The 19,343-nt window shown below is 41.7% G+C and overlaps 1 protein-coding gene across 1 annotated transcript; it reads left to right on the top strand.

Annotated features, from left to right (window-relative positions):
• The first annotated feature begins 16,408 nt into the window (after positions 1 to 16,408).
• On the top strand, positions 16,409 to 18,433 carry LOC108365775 (uncharacterized). Its single transcript, XM_017619921.1, has one exon. It carries the CDS (start codon positions 16,409 to 16,411, stop codon positions 18,431 to 18,433), a length of 2,025 nt encoding a protein of 674 aa, XP_017475410.1.
• Positions 18,434 to 19,343: the final 910 nt, after the last annotated feature.

Here is a 19,343-nt window from a genome sequence, read left to right as displayed (position 1 = left end):
GCAGCTTGGTATAGTTGTGCCTCTTCGATTGCAGCACTTCTACGCCTGGCCCTGGTGTAAGTACGCCTCAGGTGGAGGCACGTTCGTCTTAGTTGAGCTATGTTTTCCGTCCACCAATATGCAGGTGTTTTGTGTCGATTGCTTCCAGTTGTCGGCATCGCTTTGGTACAGGCTCTGGAGATCATTTTCATTGTAGTCTGTACTATTTCCATTGCGTTATTGTAAGAGGATTCTTCTGAGCCATGCGCATCTATTTCAGATAGTAGTGCTTCACTATTTAATTTCGAGACATTCCATTTGCGAGTGCTACATTGCATCTTCTTTCGTAAACCATCGTTTTTGGAGTCTATTATAAAAGAGATGTAGTGGTGATCGCTACCAGTGTAATCTTCCAATACTTTCCATTCCTTTATGGTGCCTGCTATGCCTTCTGATGCTAGTGTGATGTCTGGCGTGGTTTCCTCGCGAAGAAGCATGGTGGCCGAAAGAAATTTCGACCCTGTCTTCGTGCTTCTTCGGATTGGACAGTGACCTCACGGTTGACCAAAGCTTACTCACACCAGAGGCGAAGTTACAAGTCTTCACGTGCTCTTCCCACTTTTTCCGCATACGTACGTTCACAAGCTGCCGAATCTCCGCGTTGAGATCCCTTATACGGGGATTTCCGGGATCTGCCTGACGAAGGTTGCCACGCTCATCGGCTAGAACAGCCGCTTCAGCAGGGAAGATAGGACGGGGGTCCGTGATGGATCCTGCCGGTACGAAGCGAGCTGCAGCAGCATTGACAATCCTGTGGAACTTAAGTTCACCAAGGTCGGTTGATGTGGGGAGCGCAGCGAAGGTGCTCTCAGTAAAGTCCGCGAAGTCTTTTCAATCAGCTTTAGAAAATTTGATATAGGTCCGGTGTTCCGCGGAAGCAAAGTCGGTTGGTTTATCGATCGAGATGACTATGGGCAGATGGTCTGATGCCAATGTCAGCATAGGTCGCCATGATACGCTGTTTATCAGACCAGCGCTGACTATTGTTATGTCTGGCGAGCTGCAGCAGCTGCCCATAATCCTGGTGGGTGCGTCGTCGTTCATTGTGCAGAATGTCGAATCGTCTATCTGCTCAGCCATGTCTGTTCCCCTACGATCGTTTGACAGGCTCGAATGCCAAAGATCGGGTGCGCATTAAAGTCACCAACTACCATACGGTTTTCACCTCTGAGGAGCGCACCTATGTCAGCGTGAGTTAGTGACAGTTTAAATATTTCGAGCTCGTCATCGCCTGGCCGGATAGCAATGTCCTGATATTCTAGGGTGGTATCCTTGCGGTCGATGTCGGCTTCGATAAGACGATACTGCACGGTGTGGTGCGTGGTGAACGCTAAGCCACCACCATTATCTCGCTCGCGATCTCGACGGTGCACGTTGTATCCGGCGCAATTCAACAATGTTGAAATCTTGTGCAACTTCGTCTCGTGGACCGCAGCTATCAATATACCATGCCTTCCCATAAAGACGGTTATCTCCTCGATCTTGCTCTGAATTCCATTACAGTAAAGGAGCTTCATGTGGTTCGGGAGACGTGTTGTTATGTGGTGTGGTCTATTGTGTTATTGTGTTGTGGTGTTTGTTTTGAGCTGCTCAGGTGGACTGGGGTTAGCCGAGAAGGCTGCTCTGTTTGAGCAGCAGGGGGCCACAAATGATTTGGTCCACTGCCGATGGGTCCGTAGTCCTGAGCACACTCTGAGGTGACTCCACCCGTCGCAAGCATTGCACTTGACTGAGGTGGAGTTGTGGTGTAGTGTCTCTGGCATACACAGCAGGTGTAGGTTTCTGGCCCTGGGTTTGACTCGATGCCAGCCCTGAGCAGAAGAATACGTAGCAAATGTGGCTCTATGGACGAACAGCTTCAGAGATACTTCGCCGACCTAAACGGGGTTAGATCGCCGAAACAACAGCCCTTTGTCGGGTAAAACCCGAGTCATTCCGGCACGTAGAACCGGCTGTCGTGGGAATGAATAAAAAATACGTCGTTTCAGTAGAAAAGTCGTTATAGGGGTTGACTTTAGTGTGCATCGACATGTTTGTGTTTTAGCAAAACTATAACGAATTTTCTCCTGAAACTTTACGAGGTTCATAAGAAATAGATATGTTTACATAAATTCTCACCATTTTCACTTTTTTAATGCTAGTATTTAAGTAATTTGTTGTTTAAATTGTTTGCACTTCCATCAGCAAATTTTCATACAAAAAGTGCAGCTATCACTTGCACTTGCATAAATGCACGATTTTCAATGTTCACGTGTGATTTGTGTACACTAAATGTATTTTATTTTATTTTTAAAAATATAAACCATTTTACTACTTTTCTTGAACAAAGTAAACAAGCAAACAAATCGAAATGGCTGTATTATAAGCAGGGTTCCGAAATTCTCACTCACATTCTCTCACGTTCGCGGTCAAGAATATTGCACAATTATTTTTGCATTCTTTTATCGCGAGTGAAAAATGCAAACAAATTTATCATCTCTCACATTCGGAATGCGATCGACAAAGAAATTTCCGGTGCTCTTCATTCGCGATCGAAACAAGTAATTTTTAGCAAAAAAAAAACCGACTTCAACTCCCATAAAAAAAAAAATATATATATATATATCTCATGATCCACTGACCGGATCTCAACCAGATTAGTATGGGACCACCTCTGAGAGACTACCTTTCCGATGCAAAAAGAACTTAAGCCCCCACATTTTCTTGCGTTCGGCTGCTGGCAGGTCAATGGGCCGCTTCCGCTTATAACTAGTATTGCCTCGCCGGACACTGTACGGTACGCAGAGGCTACTCTTAATGCTGCTGTGCGATGAGCTCTAAAAAGTATCTTGCAACGGTTATTTTTCTGTAGGGTGTCAGCCCAGATCTCCGCTCCGTATAGCAAAATATTCAAGGTTGTGGACATTAGAAGTTTTCTTTTACTTTGGGTCGGTCCACCAAGAATCGAACTTAGGTATTCTGCGTTACGATCAAATCGAAAGAGGAAGAGGAAGAGAGAAAACTTCTTTCGAAATCAGCTGCTTGCCTAGGAATGTGTGAAATCGAAACAAAACAAAATAAATATTTGCCACCAAACTATAGCAGCTTATGAAGTTAAAGTTTGTAAATATTTGTAACAACTAAATATATCTAGCATCATTGTAATTTAAAAATAAAATTTCGTTTGTGCTTTATTTAAGTGGAAACATAATTATAAAAATGAAATGAAAATGAAATCCATAGCCGCGGCGTTATTGCTTGAAGAGGAGAACGAGTCCAAGATTGCTGATGCGGAAATTGAAGAGCGGAGATTTAGGAACATGTTTGATCTTTCTCAGATGAGTGAAGAGTCATAAATTCATCGCGAACTGTATTACTCATCGCTCAAAGCCAGTGAAATTATAAACGTTGTTTGAGCACCCCACAACATTTGCATTTACTACAGAGTGGAAGATTTGAACGCAAATGAATTACATTTGAAAGCCGTCAGGAAGAGGGGAAGAACAAAGCTCCATTGCAAATTCGAATTCGATATCATACGCACCTCTTTTTAAAAAGTTAGTAAAAACGGGTGCAATAATAAAAGCATCTTTTTTATGTAACTTCACATTTTATGTATGTATGTATGTATGTACATACTTGTATTAATTTTATATACAAAGAATAAATTGTATTCAGTGCATATCACAGTCTTATTTATAGATAATGAAAACAAAAACGCCTGTGCTTCCTCTTTGAAAACCTCGCGCAATATCCCTTTTGGTTGCTAATATTTGAGCCAATTTTTCGTATTGCCCGTATTACCGCTGCGAAAACACACAAATCGAGAAAATTCATTTATGATGACTTACAATCATGCACAGTATATTTTACTTAATTTTTTATACAATTTTATTATTTAAACCCACGAAAATAGCAATCGAAACGTTCTCCGTCAACAAATTTGCAACTTAGAAAAACGGAACTCCGATCGAAATGTAGAATAGGTATAATCGTAAATTTCGAAGATTGATCGAAAGGAAACGGAACGCAGAATACCAAAGAAACGGAGAAATTTTCGATTCCAGTCGAAATGCAGAATAGGGCTGATTTTCCATTAATCTGCTTAGGTAAGCCGTTACCTTTGCTGCTTTTGCGGCTGCGTGCTGCATTTGTGCCCAATACGTTAGTCAGGGGTCTAGCCTTACGCCTAAGTACTTTATTACTCTTTCCGTCTTTAATTTAATGCCGGTCAGTTTCATGCTCACTTCTAAGGGAATATGCTTCTTGGTTAGGAGTATTAGCTCGGTTTTCTCTGCTGCAAGTTTAAGACCGTGTGAGTCGAGCCATGCCTGTCTTCTTATCATATTCTGGTTTAATTTGCGGCGGGCGTCTTCGGTTGTATTTCTTGAAGAGCGATGATAGGCTCCATTTCTTTGTTCGCTTACTATATAGTCCATTTTTTGAGCGCTAAGCTCTGGTGGTTTTGCCATGGCCTCAAGTTTTTTCATTACCACCTTGTATCCGAGACCCCAGGGATTTCTGTTTATATCCTCACGCAGTTCTTTCCACGTTCTGTTCTTGCTGGCTTCGATTGCTCGTTTGAGTTCTTTTCTAGCAGCTTGGTATAGTTGTGCCTCTTCGACTGCAGCACTTCTACGCCTGGCCCTGGTGTAAGTACGCCTCAGGTGGAGGCATGTTCGTCTTAGTTGAGCTATGTTTTCCGCCCACCAATATGCAGGTGTTTTGTGTCGATTGCTTCCAGTTGTCGGCATCGCTTTGGTACAGGCTCTGGAGATCATTTTCATTGTAGTCTCTACTATTTCCATTGCGTTATTGTAAGAGGATTCTTCTGAGCCATGCGCATCTATTTCAGATAGTAGTGCTTCACTATTTAATTTCGAGACATTCCATTTGCGAGTGCTACATTGCATCTTCTTTCGTAAACCATCGTTTTTGGAGTCTATTATAAAAGAGATGTAGTGGTGATCGCTACCAGTGTAATCTTCCAATACTTTCCATTCCTTTATGGTGCCTGCTATGCCTTCTGATGCTAGTGTGATGTCTGGCGTGGTTTCCTCGCATCCTGGTCTTCGGAAGGTTGTTGCTGCGCCAGTATTGAGCACTATAAATCCGAGTCGGGCTGACATTTCTAGCACGCGTTTGCCTCTGGAGTCCGTGTTTGGCATCCCCCACTCCGTGGCTCTTGAGTTTAGGTCTCCTGCCATCCGAAAGGGTCCTTCCAAGTTCATGGCCGTATCTTCCGTCGAGTTTATCTTGGAAGTCTTGTATGCTATCGCTTGGCGTCAGGTTGCAGCTTATTATTTTTATATGGTTGTATCTGGCCACTCGACGCTTGGCTTTGTCCGCCGGGGGTGCAGTATGAACAGCCGGCTAAAAAGCTCGCGCATCGCTCCGGGTCCGAAGAAGCATGGTGGCCGAAAGAAATTTCGACCCTGTCTTCGTGCTTCTTCGGATTGGACAGTGACCTCACGGTTGACCAAAGCTTACTCACACCAGAGGCGAAGTTACAAGTCTTCAGATGCTCTTCCCACTTTTTCCGCATACGTACGTTCACAAGCTGCCGAATCTCCGCGTTGAGATCCCTTATACGGGGATTTCCGGGATCTGCCTGACGAAGGTTGCCACGCTCATCGGCTAGAACAGCCGCTTCAGCAGGGAAGATAGGACGGGGGTCCGTGATGGATCCTGCCGGTACGAAGCGAGCTGCAGCAGCATTGACAATCCTGTGGAAGTTAAGTTCACCAAGGTCGGTTGGTGTGGGGAGCGCAGCGAAGGTGCTCTCAGTAAAGTCCGCGAAGCCTTTTCGATCAGCTTTAGAAAATTTGATATAGGTCCGGTGTTCCGCGGAAGCAAAGTCGGTTGGTTTATCGATCGAGATGACTATGGGCAGATGGTCTGATGCCAATGTCAGCATAGGTCGCCATGATACGCTGTTTATCAGACCAGCGCTGACTATTGTTATGTCTGGCGAGCTGCAGCGGCTGCCTATAATCCTGGTGGGTGCGTCGTCGTTCATTGTGCAGAATGTCGAATCGTCTATCTGCTCAGCCATGTCTGTTCCCCTATCCAAATTTCATAGTCTGGGTTCGTTATTACCTGTGTTGGGGGCATACATAGAGAAGCGTTCAGCCTTTATAAAATAACGAAGGTCTGGCCGTCGCTGGCTCTTGGGCTAATGTACATATGTATGTATGCTGTATGCATAACTAAAACAAATGCGAAAACTATCTCCCATACAACGTCGTTGAAAATTTTTCGCGATAAGTTTATCGCGAATAGATTACTTGCATCGGTGTTCTCATTTATGAGAGGCCGACATCGGCAATGCTCGGACTTCTCATATTCGAGTGAGAGGAAATTTCTTTGCTTTTTTCGATCGCGAATGAAACGCAATGAAAATGTTTTGTCGATCGCATCCGAATGTGAGAGATGATAAATTTGTTTGCATTTTTCACTCGCGATTTTTTATTCCAAATTTTCGCCTGCGACGCTATGTTTTTTGCAATAAAAGCCAATATTTTATAAAACCTAAAATATGGAGTCAAAAATTCTTCGATATCACTTTTCACATTATTAAAATGGCCTGGCAGCACCAACTTCGGTGTTCAGTTACAACGTATGTTTACTACTTCACTACTTTAATAAATGTTTTATCGTGGTTAAATTAACAAAAATACCATATTACTTAAAACAAAATGGTCATGTGCATTAAAAGTGTTTACAACTAAGTCACATTTATCTATTTCATACACTTTTGGATGATAAAATGAATGCAATTTGCAGCAACATATTTGGTGAATTTCGCAACTTTAACAACAAATTACTTAAAAACTATAGAGGTATTTGTGGATTTATTTGACGCACTCCCTCCAGGGTTTTCCGATCGACCGGCTATAGTAGCCAACTACCTTCTCCTGTCCATCAATTACCTGTGACAATACGCCTCCTATGGCATAACCACTAGCATCCGTATCCAAAATTAAGGTTGCACCTGGAACTGTATACGCTAGCATAGGCGCAGTACATAGCCGTTCATTCAGAGCTTGGAAAGCCTCCTCGTGCTCCTTGTTCCACTCAAAGGCTCTATTTTTCCAAGTGAGCTCATGAAGGCTATTAGCAACGCTGGCGAAATTCGGAACAAATCGGGGATTGTAGGTGCATAGCCCCTGAAAACTTCGTAGTTCGTGCAGGTTCGTAGGTCTTGGCCAATCCTTTACTGCTTCTATATTTTCCTTCGCAGTTCAGACGCCCTCCGTTGTAACCTTGTGTCCTAAGTAGTTTACCTCCTTCTTGAATAATGAGCACTTTTTAGGACTTAGGTTAAGACCAGCGCTAGCTATCCTCTGGAAAACTTCTTCCAAATTGTTAAGCTTTTACCCAACACAATAAATGTCGTCTAGATACACCAAGCATGTTTTCCATTGCAGTCTCTTCAGCACATGGTCCATAAGTCGTTAAAAAGTGGCAGGAGCGTTGCATATTCCAAAGGGCATCACCGTGAGTTCCCACAGACCATCTCCAACGTGAAAGCTGTCTTCTCCTTGTCTTCGTCACTTACCTCCACTTGCCAATAACCGCGCTTAAAGTCGAGTGTTGAGAACAACTTTGTTCCAGTCAGCGAGTCTAGAGTATCATCGATCCTGGTAAGTGGATAGCTGTCCTTTTTCGTCGCAACATTTAGTTTCCGGTAGTCTTCGCAGAACCGCATTTAACCATCTTTCTTCTTCACAAGTACTACCGGCGAACTCCATGGACTCGCTGATGGTTCAATCACACCACTCTCGCTCATTTCTTTTATTATTTGGCTTACAGCTTCCGATTTGGCTAGTGGAACACTCCGAGGAGCTTGACGGATTGGCCTTGCATCGCCAGTATCAATGCGATGTTTCACAACGTTGGTCCTGCCAGGAGTGTTGCCATCCTTGTCGAATATGTTGGAGTATCTGAGTATCTTCCTTAGCCTTGTGGTGGAATCGCTTTCAGGTAGCTTTCCGCAGTGGAAGATTGCCTCTACCTCTCGACATTGCCCCAGTACAGTTCCTCTTCGGAGTTTGATTGGCGATTTGAACTCATTAAGTACTCGAACTGGAATGCGTCCATCTTTTTTCGTCTTAGCCAGGGTTTTACCAATAAGTACGTCCGGTGTAGAATTCTGTGCTGCTTCGACAACCCACAACTTGTTTGTCTCATAATCTCCATCAATCTTTGCGCAAACAACTGCTTCACTCGCTTGTTGCTGTACGGGCCATCATACCCAAAGCTACGGGGCACTTCCATGTTGTTATACGTCATGATCCTGTTCTTCATGTCGATCTGCATACCTTGATCAAATAAGAAGTCTACTCCAATAACGACTTCATCCACAATCTCCGCGACTACGAACTTGTGTAACACCGTCACATTCCCTATTGCGAGTTTGCATGTTACCTCTCCTACAACTTGGGTGTTCTCACCAGTTACTGGCCTCAAACTTGCTCCAGGTAATGGCCTTACCTCTTTAGTGACCAAATCAGATCGAATAATGGAATGTGATGCACCCGTATCTACAATTAGTACTCGCTCATGTCCATTCACATATCCACCAACAGTAACGTTTCTCGCATTTCTGCCGATTCGCGAGACGGAGATTATGGGGCTTTCAATTTCGGGAGCCAGGGCGCCCTTCTCTGCTGGCTCGTTTTAGTTTAACAACTAATTGGAGTTGGGCTCATCTTCCTCAGCTCTGCCTTTACGTATTGCTGAACTGTTCGAACTGCTGGTAACCGTCATACAATCGCGTGCAAAATGACCTGGTTTCCGCAACTAAAGCAATTTACAGCGCCATCCTTTTTCTCTGCCATCGACTTGAGTGTTTTCAAGATCTCGTTCATCACGTCAGATGTGTCCATTTCTACTCGATGAACTTTGTAGGCTGGTCTACTTAGGTGCGTCGCCGTTTCACGTGTCTGGGCAAACGAGACAGCTTCAGCAAATGTTGGCTTTGGATTCGCATACGTCTTTCGCTTGGTATACATGTCCCGCATTCCCTTGATGAACCTTTCGAGGTGCTCACCAGGTGCGTCCCCAATTGCCAAGTGAGCCAACCTCTCGATTTCTGAGGCGAATTTCTCCAGCTCCATCTGGTAAATCTTATCTCCTGTGCTCGATACCATAACGTCTCTTCACGGCACCCATCAACGCATCGTAACTGTTCCTTTCACAGACAGGAATAGTCTGCAGGATATCCGCTGCACGTCATTTCAATGCAACGAATAGTGCAGCGGATATATCTTCCATGCTCCATTGATTTGCTGTAACAGTCTTCTCGAACTGGAGGTTAAAGACCTGGAAAGGAGTCGTGCCCTCAAAGGATGGGGCTTTTCCTTAGGAGCGCTCGTCAAAGTAGCTGGATGATTCATCTGCAAATCTCGAAGGCGGCCTTCCAACTCGTCCACTTTCGCTTCGACTTTGTCTTTTTTATCCTTAATTAGCGCTTGGATTTTGCCTTGGCGCTCCTCGATTTTATCCTGTCTCCCTCTGAGTTCCGCGTTATCTTTGGATAAATTCTCCTGCAGCTGAGTAATCTTTTCATTTAGCTGCGATGACATATACGTTTCCTGTGCTTCCAGCTGTGATGACAGCTGCGATGATATCTGCGACATGGCTACTAATAACGTGTTCATGTCCATAACTGTTGATGAACGAGGAGCCTTTTGCTGTTCTTCAACCTACCCGGATGTCTGCTGCACATCCTTTGACGAACAAACAGCCTCATCCTTCTGTTCGCCCTTCGTGGATGTCGTCTTGTCCTCGCGATGGAAGTCGTATTTGTCAACGTCGATGCCTTCCTTTTCCAAAGCCTCGCAGCCGTGATAGTAACTCCACTTTTCTTCCGGATGTTGCTAAACTTCGCTTCTCCAACTGCTGTTTGAGTTCCTCAATCTTTAGGTCTTGAATTTTTGCCATTTTCAGAATGTTTATCCTTCGGGATTTATTTAACAATCCCAATTCTGACACCAATTGTTACGATTACAGAGTTGCCGTTTTCACGCTGATCGTAGTGTTTCACTCCTTTTTTAAGCCGAACACTACGTCACTCCCTCTCCTCCAAAAACACTACAAGTTTGAGATTATCAGAATTAAATATTTGTGAAATATACTACGTCTGTACGTTACCTATTTGCAAAGAAAATAATAATTCGTAATTTTTAGCCAATGTTGCCGGATTATAAAAAGGCAATAATATGGCAATGGAAAAAGAAAATAAACCTTCCCCCATGTAAAAAAATTTCGTTCATTCTTTCGTCTGCAAAAAAATATTAAAAATCAACGTAAATCCTTAGCCATTTCAAATTTGCACATTAAAGATAATAGGTGCATTCTTTTGCAACTGAGCTACAAAAAAAACACTCGCTTAAATGACGAAATACACGCAAAGCAACAACACAAAGTCGGCTATTTATCCGAGTTCAGCCAGGTCGGTTAAAAAATACGCGACCTGAAGGATAGTGTTGTTAAGTGAAAAAACTGCTCTATTTTGAATTGTTACTGGGAATGTGGAGAGGGAAAGTTTTGTTTCCTTATATACGTGACTTATATTTTAAAAAAGTATATATATTACGGAAATACTTGGCATAATTACTCATTTAAATTGGTTTTTGTATCTAAATCCCGTTAAACTAGTCACATGCTTCTGGGTGGAGTGCAATAAGGCCCACGGAAATAACGCTCATGGGCTTTATTTCCTAAAAAAAAAGAAATAAACCCGCGGGCGTTATTGCCTTTTCGAAAAAGAAATTAAGCCCGCGGGCTTTATTGCCTTTTGCCGGCGGGCATTATCTCCCTTTCGATATGGCAATAATACTCGGGGGTTCATGTACTAAAAAATTAAATAAAGCCCGCGGGCGTTGTTTCATCTTTGTTGTGGCTCTTGTCTCCATTTTAGAATATGTACATCCAAAACCTGTTCTAAATAAAAACTAACTAATATGATAACATTGAACTAAATATTTGTTGGCAAAAATACCGTTCGATTTTATGCGTATACTGCAGAAGGGAATTTAACGCAGAACTACACTCTATGCAAAAATAGAGAGCAATTCGTTTACAATACGTTCCATTTTATGCAAAATGTATGCCTGTATACATAATTGGAATGTTTCAGTAAAATAAAGCCAGAGAAGATACTACTCACGGGCTTTATTTCCTTTCTTATGAAATAAATCAAGTTGGCGTTATTTCCTTTTCATTGCGAAATAAAGGCCGCGGTCATTGCTGCCCTTTCGCAAAGGAAATAAAGCCCGTGGGCTTTTTGAAAGTGTGGTGTAAATACCTTGCGTTATTTATATCGCAAGCTCTAAGTGTAGTGATATTTGACACTATAAGCAAAATGAATGAATTGTGTGTTTATCAATTCTTTATATTTTTTGTATCATTACTTTTATTTACAGACAAAATTTAGAAGTGAGAAAACTTCCGGATTTAATGAAAATAAGAAGGTAGCAATGGATAATTTGGTCATCATTTCGCCTAAAAGATTAAATTCACTTCATTAATTTAATTTCATTTTCGCTTAAGAAGATTAAGAATTCTGTGTATTCATATGTGCATTAGGGTGTTCGATTATTCGCCTTTTTTACAAAACCGGTTTTCGAGTTACTCGAAAAGTTGCAATTTGAAAAAAAAAAACGTTTTCCCGATTGAGAAATTAAGTAAAACGCCGGTTAGACCGGTTTTCTTTTACTTAGTTTCCATACTTTATTGCATTTTTTCTTACTTTTTCGCATTGAGTAGTAGGACTTAGCATGGAGTTGAAGACGTCGATAACGATGTTTAACCGCAGATTAGTTTTAACCAGACATTGAGTAACCCTTTAGGGTTTTCCTTAAACTGGAAAAAGCCTTTAAAACTTCGAAAAACTCTAAATTTTTTATTGAGGCGTCAAAAATTAAAAAAAAAAATAAAAAAAAATCGATTTGTTCGATGGAAAAATCCGATGTTCGATATTCAAAAAGTCATGATTAAAAAAACGCCTAAATAATCTCCAAAAAGCCTGTGGAAATCGGTTTGGAAAAACCGAGCCAATCACCATAATATACATGCATGTGCCAAGTACTAGAAAATGCAACTCTGCAACCTCAACTACTTAGCATCAACACGACACCTGACGAAGATACAAAACGGACAGTTGAAACAAGCAAGTGTATATAATCTTGTGCTGTACAATAATTAACATTTTAAAAACTGAATAAATTGATATAAATGAACACCGCTTATCCGGAATATCTTGACAATTCTCTGAAAGTGGGACAAACCAGAGAAGATAAGAGATCTAACTCTCGCAGAATTGCGTCAGCGCTTGCGGGAATTGGAACTGCCCACTGCCGGTAACACGGCAAAGCTTATCTAATGGCTATGCGCGCAACGATTTAACGAGAGTTTCGAAAGTGCTATGAACGTAAGTATTGAACGCCGGTTGCGCTAATTAGAATGCACAATCAACTAATTACGCGTTGAATCGAGTGTAGAAGTGAATTGTACCAATTCAAGAGAAGTGCAGGAAATGGTGGAAGGTAATCATTGTCCTGAAGCAGCCATTGCATCATCGCCAAAGCAGTATGATGTGGAAGCGAAGCTATCGTTATGCCAAGCTACCAGAATGTTCGGTACAGCGCCTACATTTGAACTGACGCCGACAGTTGGAGAAGGGGAAGGGTTGGCGACGACATGCCAACCTTGGCTGACTTCCAAAACGTATCAATACAATGTTTGGAAACTTTTATACTGCGGTATTCAAACTGTTTGTACATGCAGAGTTGCGACACATTGCAACCTTATACATTGCATATTTTAAATATTCAATTTAGCAATGAACAATTTTTCTGAATTTTCCATTTTTAAAACACCAATGGTAACCAAAAACAAACGAAGCATCAACTTTGTTTCTGATGCGCTGATTGCTCTAGCGATGCGTTTCGATAACTTTTCGAATGCGTTTTGGAAAAGCATACATTGTCAACGTTTTGTAGTTCGGCGTTATGGGACATTATACTTTGTACGTATGCAAAGCAATTGACGTTTTGGAAGTCAGCCCTTCTTACTCTAATGCGGCACCGACATTATCATATGCAAGGGAAATGTACACACGGGATTTTCGAGCGACGAGTGTTTTTTCTCTTTCTTGTGCACATGAACAGTAAGCGGTCAGCTACAATGAACCAGCGGTAACAAGCTATATGTTTGGCTCAACAAGGGCGCCGGTGTATTGTCCGTACAGCGTAGAAACAACAATGCCACTCCACAACACGAATGTTTTGTCGATGCCGCGACATGTGCAGTTTAATGAAACGAATACAACAATGCCAACATATGCTTGTCAAAGTTCAATACCGACACCAACACAACTTTATGCAAATGGGCAGCGTGGTGTAGGGGTTGAGTTTGGGAATATACAAGACGTTATTGCTATTCTGCCAACATTCGACCCGAGTGTTAAAGACTTGTCGTCCGTTCAATTTATAGGACGAATCAAGCAGCTTCGCTAGGTTTATGGTTGGAGAGATCGTGTGTTGTTGTTTTGAGTCAGCACAAAGCTTAAAGGGTGTACCAAATTGTGGTTAGATTCTGCATCTGCGGTGTATGTAGACTGGGAACAGTTTGTTAATGACTTTTTACGTAAATTTCCCGCATAACAAATATGGCAGATATTCATATAAAACTCATAATATGCGCCGCATGCTAAACGAAACTCCGGAGGTGTTTTATCATCGTATTTTGGCAGTCGGTAGACAGGGTGCATTGGACGATCAGTCAATCGTCAAGTACGTAATTAATGGACTTAACGACATTGATATGCGATGGAGCTTATCAGTTAAACAATTCGAAAATTGTTATGAACTTTGTTACGTAACTCTGCGGCCGCATCCACCCACATGCTTGGTTCGCCACGGGGTACGCTTGCTTTTAGCACGAGCTAGCTCGTCGGGCTGTGGGTTGCTGTGATCACCGCTGCATGGAACCACACCATACAAAAACTCGTACCCCTCTTCTGCTTGATAGGGACACCACATACCCACCCTCAATTATTAACCCACCCCTACCTTGACCCCATTCAAAGGCTCTTGCTGCCACTGGTATTATATGGCCGGCGATCATCTTCCCTCCCTACCATGGCCGACAGTGGGCAGAATCGTCCTCGACCCCGAACTATAAGCCGCGTGTCGCCTACGCTTTCATTCTACCCCGTCCATCGTCCAATGTCCGTCCGTCTACACGCCCACATCTGGAATCAATTTTCACACGTTAATTCGATTAACAATTCATAATCAATTTATTCACACAACCGCTTACTCACTACACGTTATTCTTAAACTATGTATGCTGCGTGAACGCACCTTATAATTCAAAATTTATTTATCTAAATCACTAACTCTGGGAGCAACATCCACGAACGAGAAGCAAAATGGATCATGCGATAGCGTGCTCATAGTGGAGCAATGACGTTCTCTTACGCCAGCGCTATATATATATGTACATACATATGTGTACATACACGAATACCTGTTCGAGCTAAAGAGTTTTTGTCAGTCGCCGTTCTACAGTCGTCATCTCCACTACAAAAATTGATTTCCTAGCAGTTTTATTTGTTTATCAAACTAGCATAATTTACAAGTTCCAGCTACAATAAAACAATATCAGTTTATTTGTTGTAAAGACTAAATATCGTTGTTAATAAAGTCATATTAATTAAAAATAAAACTAACTACAGTTGTCGGCTTCACCCTTTGTATACTGCGAATCTGCGCACAAACATTTGGTGCCCCGGGTGAGGCTAATCTGCAAAATTTGCATTTACAACGATAACACAATTGACATTTTAGCAAATGTTTAATGGATAACATTATCATCAAACTGTGTCACTGTGAACAATTTGGAGCATCAAATCGAATAGATAACTGTGCAAATACACCGGCTCATCATTAGTTTTTCTTCTGTCGAGGTGATATCGTTCACCACAAAGCAAATCGATCCCGTTGTTGCTGCTTTCACATTGGATTCCACTGCTCTGTCTCGCAAATTTCGACCAACAAATTATCATCGTTGGCTCGTTTACCGTAATCGCAGTAGGCAGCACATAAAGAACAGTTGGCGCTGCAATATCATCGAAGAACATCGCAGATTGACTTTCAAGTGACCTCTGCTTTGGACACAAAATCAACACCACAATTACTCGGATCACAGCGAACGTTTGAGAAAACGAGGTGAGTGTGTACTTATTGTTGTCTTGAGTGCTTGGTTTACAGCAAAATGAATTCCGAAACTTCACCGTTGGACATCTATACATTGCAATTGGATTTATATCGTCAAGTCAACACGGCGCTAAAAAACTTCAAAAAGGACCCTGAAGCGCGAAAAACTATTACATACTTTGAAACCAGAATCGAAACATTGACGCATTGCTACCACAAATTTGAGAAAAATCACGCTCAACTACTTCGGTCGGAACTCGAGACCGATCACTCCTACTATACTGAGGAATTTCGAGGAATTGTATTTATCGGCTCGAAGTGAAATCGTTGAAGCATTCAAAATCAAATATCCAATGACATTATTCTATGGCAGACCCAAGCGCAGCAAATAATCAAACACTGGCAAGAAACGAAACAATTGCACCGGCTGTTCGATTACCGAAATTAACAGTGCCAAGCTTTAGTGGTAGCTACACCAACTGGCCTGCCTTTTATGATGCTTATCTCCGTCTAATTCCTAATAACATTCAAATTTCTAATATCGAGAAATTTAATTATCTTCGCCTAGCTTGGCCTGATGGTCTCGATGATGATATTATGAAGTTGTTAATAATTACAACGTAACATGGCAAACGTTGGTAGGTCGTTACAATAATTCTAGAGTTTTGTTTACTCATTGTATGCAATTGTTTTTATCTCAACCGAATGTGGCCAAGGAGAATTCAACAAGGTTGAAAAACTTAATCGACACATCACGTTCGTGCCTCAGTGCATTACGCAATTTAGGTATCAAGGTTGATGAATGCGATCAAGTTTTTGTACATTTTCTTATAAGTAGACTACCTCGTGAAAGACATCACTTCTGGGAACAAGATTTGGGAAATTCAAAGGATATTCCAACATTTAAACAATTTTGTGACTTCATAGAAGTTCGTTATCGTACGCTCGAGGCAATTGAATTAAAATCGAGCTATAGTGACTCAAAAGTGGCTTTTTCTGTCCACCAAAGGTCGAGTTCAAAATCACAATCAAACCTTAAACCTAATTTTCGTCGGGAGACAAGGGTGAACTATACTACAAGTTCGATCGACAGTAAACACATTAATTGTACCGCGTGTAAAGAAGCGCACATCATTCGACGTTGTCCGAAATTTTTAGCAATGGATTGTTTCGAGCGCAAAACTATCGTTGATAACAACAAGCTTTGCGTCAATTGTCTTAGTTCTACACATTTGATTTCTACATGCCCAAGTAATCGGAACTGCCAACAATGTGGTAAACGACACCACACATTATTGCATTTTCCTCCACCCATAAACAATTCATCATCATTTGCCCGCGAAGCGGCGACATCGCCTACGTCCTTATCAACTAATCGTACCATCAGTGCTAATCGCATTCGCTCGAAAATTGTCCCATTACTGTCGAACGTAACCAAGTTCACTTCGAAAACCAATGTACTTTTACCCACAGCGGTAGTCAAAGTTAAGTGTGCTGACAGCTCTGTCATTTTATTGCGTACCTTCATCGATCAAGGCTCCTCCGGAGCTCTAGTTAGCGAGCGTGCTGCCCAAACACTTAAGTTGAGACGCTGGCCTATCAGAACTGATATCAAACTAACAAATGGTCAATGCACATCGGGAAAATTCATCACTCAATTTTCAATTCAGTCGCGAATCGATGAAAATTTCCAACTCGACGTGATAGCTTCAATCGTTAAAAATGTTACCGAAGATTTACCAGTCAAAACTATCAACTATCATGATTGGCCTCACTTACGTGATCTTGAATTGCCTGATCCCGAATTTTATCGATCAGCACCTATCGATTTACTTATCGGATCAGACCTATTTTCGGATTTAATCATGGAGGGTCTACGAAAGGGTCAAAGCGATGAACCCATTGCACAACAAATAGCTTTCGGCTGGATTGTATCGGGTAAAGCAATATCAATTTCAAAACCGGAAACATCAGACATCATAACAAATTGTTCTCACATTTCATTGAAAAATTTGGATGCGTTTGTTAAGCAGTTTTACGCTCTTGAAAGTATTCCAATGGAGGAACAATATACACCTGAGGAGATATGGTGTCAAAACTACTACCAAAACACTACAGTTCGTAAGCCAAATGGCAAATATTTAGTACGTCTGCCATTGAAAACGCGTTTTGATCCTAATTTGGCGTTAGGAAAGACACGCCAAGCAGCACTTAATCGTTTTTATTCACTTGAGCGTAAATTCAACAACAATCCCAACATCCGAGATCAATACAATGCAACAATTAAAGAGTATTTCGATCTCAATCAAATTAAGCATGTCACAACTACCGAAGAACAATATTTGCAGTTCCACAACTATCAACCATCGTATTCATGTTGCACATTGCCTCATCATGACGTGATTAAGGAAGATAGCCTGACAACAAAGTGTCGCGTTGTTTATGATGCTTCAGCCAAATCTTCCAATGGTAAATCATTAAATAACATTCTTTACACTGGTCCACGACTCCTAAACGATTTGCTAGCAGTTTTATTGAACTGGCGTCTACATGTTTACGTCATCACTGCGGACATCGAAAAAAAGTTCTGTTGTATCGATATGCATGAAGAAGATTCTGAATACCAACGAATTATTTGGCGCAACCCAGATGGTCAAATTACAGAATATAAACTTACAACGGTAACATTCGGCACCGCGTCAGCACCATACTTGGCAAACGAAACTATACATCGGTTAGCGCGCGATGAACGTCAGCGTTATCCGTTGGCCGAACCAGTGTTAATGAGAGAGACTTACGTCGATGATGTTTACACAAGAAATGAAACTGTGGAACAAACTATTGAAATTCGGAATCAAACACAAGCAGCCTTAGCTTCAGCCGGCATGAAACTTCACAAGTGGGCTAGCAATTCGACGGAATTACTCAAATTAATTCCCCCAGACCAACATTGTAGTTCGACTGCTCTCGAGTTAAACAGTGATGAAACAATGAAAACATTAGGCATGCGTTGGCAGCCAAATAGCGACAGTTTTCGTTATAAGCTCAATTTTGATATCAGTGTCAACCATAAATCCGTTACAAATCGTACCGTGCTTCCGGCAATATCGAGACTATTTGATCCTTTAGGCTTGATTAATCCCGTTATCGTCAATGTGAAGATATTTCTGAAACATTTGTGGTAGTTCAACTTAGATTGGGACGATCCTCTTGCAGAGGGCTTGCTCAATGAATGGAAACAAATTGAATTCGATCTACAAGTTATTAAGGAAATTCAAATTCCGCGCTGGTTGAAATATTTACCGTCCACAATCGAATTCGTCGAAATTCATGCATTCAGTGATGGTTCCACACAAGCTTACGCATCCGACATATATCTTCGCGTTAAAGATGAACAGGATAATTATCATACTAACATTATCACAGGCAAAAGCAAGGTAACACCAAAACCACCAATATGCATTCCTCGTATCGAACTCTGTGCAGCAGTGTTAAACATCAAACTGGTCAAATGGGTACTAAAACACATAAATATCCCCGGAAACCAAATAAAGGTCTATTATTGGACGGATGCTACAATGGTTTTGTCCTGGATAAGAGGTGATATCAATCGCTGGCCTGTTTTCGTCGCTAATCGTATTGGACTCATTCATACCGAATCACACTTCAAGCAATGGCATCACGTTTCGACACATGAAAACCCTGCTGATTACTCATCAAGAGGTTTAACACCAGCTCAACTTATAGATTGCGATTTGTATTGGCATGGCCCGACTTGGTTGTGCAAATCTAAAGACAAATGGCCTGTTTCGGATTGGACCTTTGTAGAGGAAGAAAACCTCGAACAATTAGTCAACGTTGCTGCCTTTGTTCGATCGATACTCGTCTTATACTCGTTTGGTACGCATCACTGCAATATTAAGGCGAGTTAAGCACAATCTTACAAATTCCCAAAAAAAATCGTCGATTAGGTTCACTAACAGCTGCCGAGTTACACGACAGTCTCATTTGTTTAGTTCGGATTATTCAGAAACAATGTTTTTACGCCGAGCTTAAGGCGCTTTCAAGACACGAAATAGTGTCAAGTAAAAGTGA

This window comes from Rhagoletis zephyria, unplaced genomic scaffold (genome assembly GCF_001687245.7).
Source record: "Rhagoletis zephyria isolate East Lansing unplaced genomic scaffold, Rhagoletis_zephyria_1.1 Rzeph_scaffold_01997, whole genome shotgun sequence".
Lineage (NCBI taxonomy): Eukaryota > Metazoa > Arthropoda > Insecta > Diptera > Tephritidae > Rhagoletis > Rhagoletis zephyria.
This window is presented reverse-complemented; position numbering and strand designations above follow the sequence as displayed.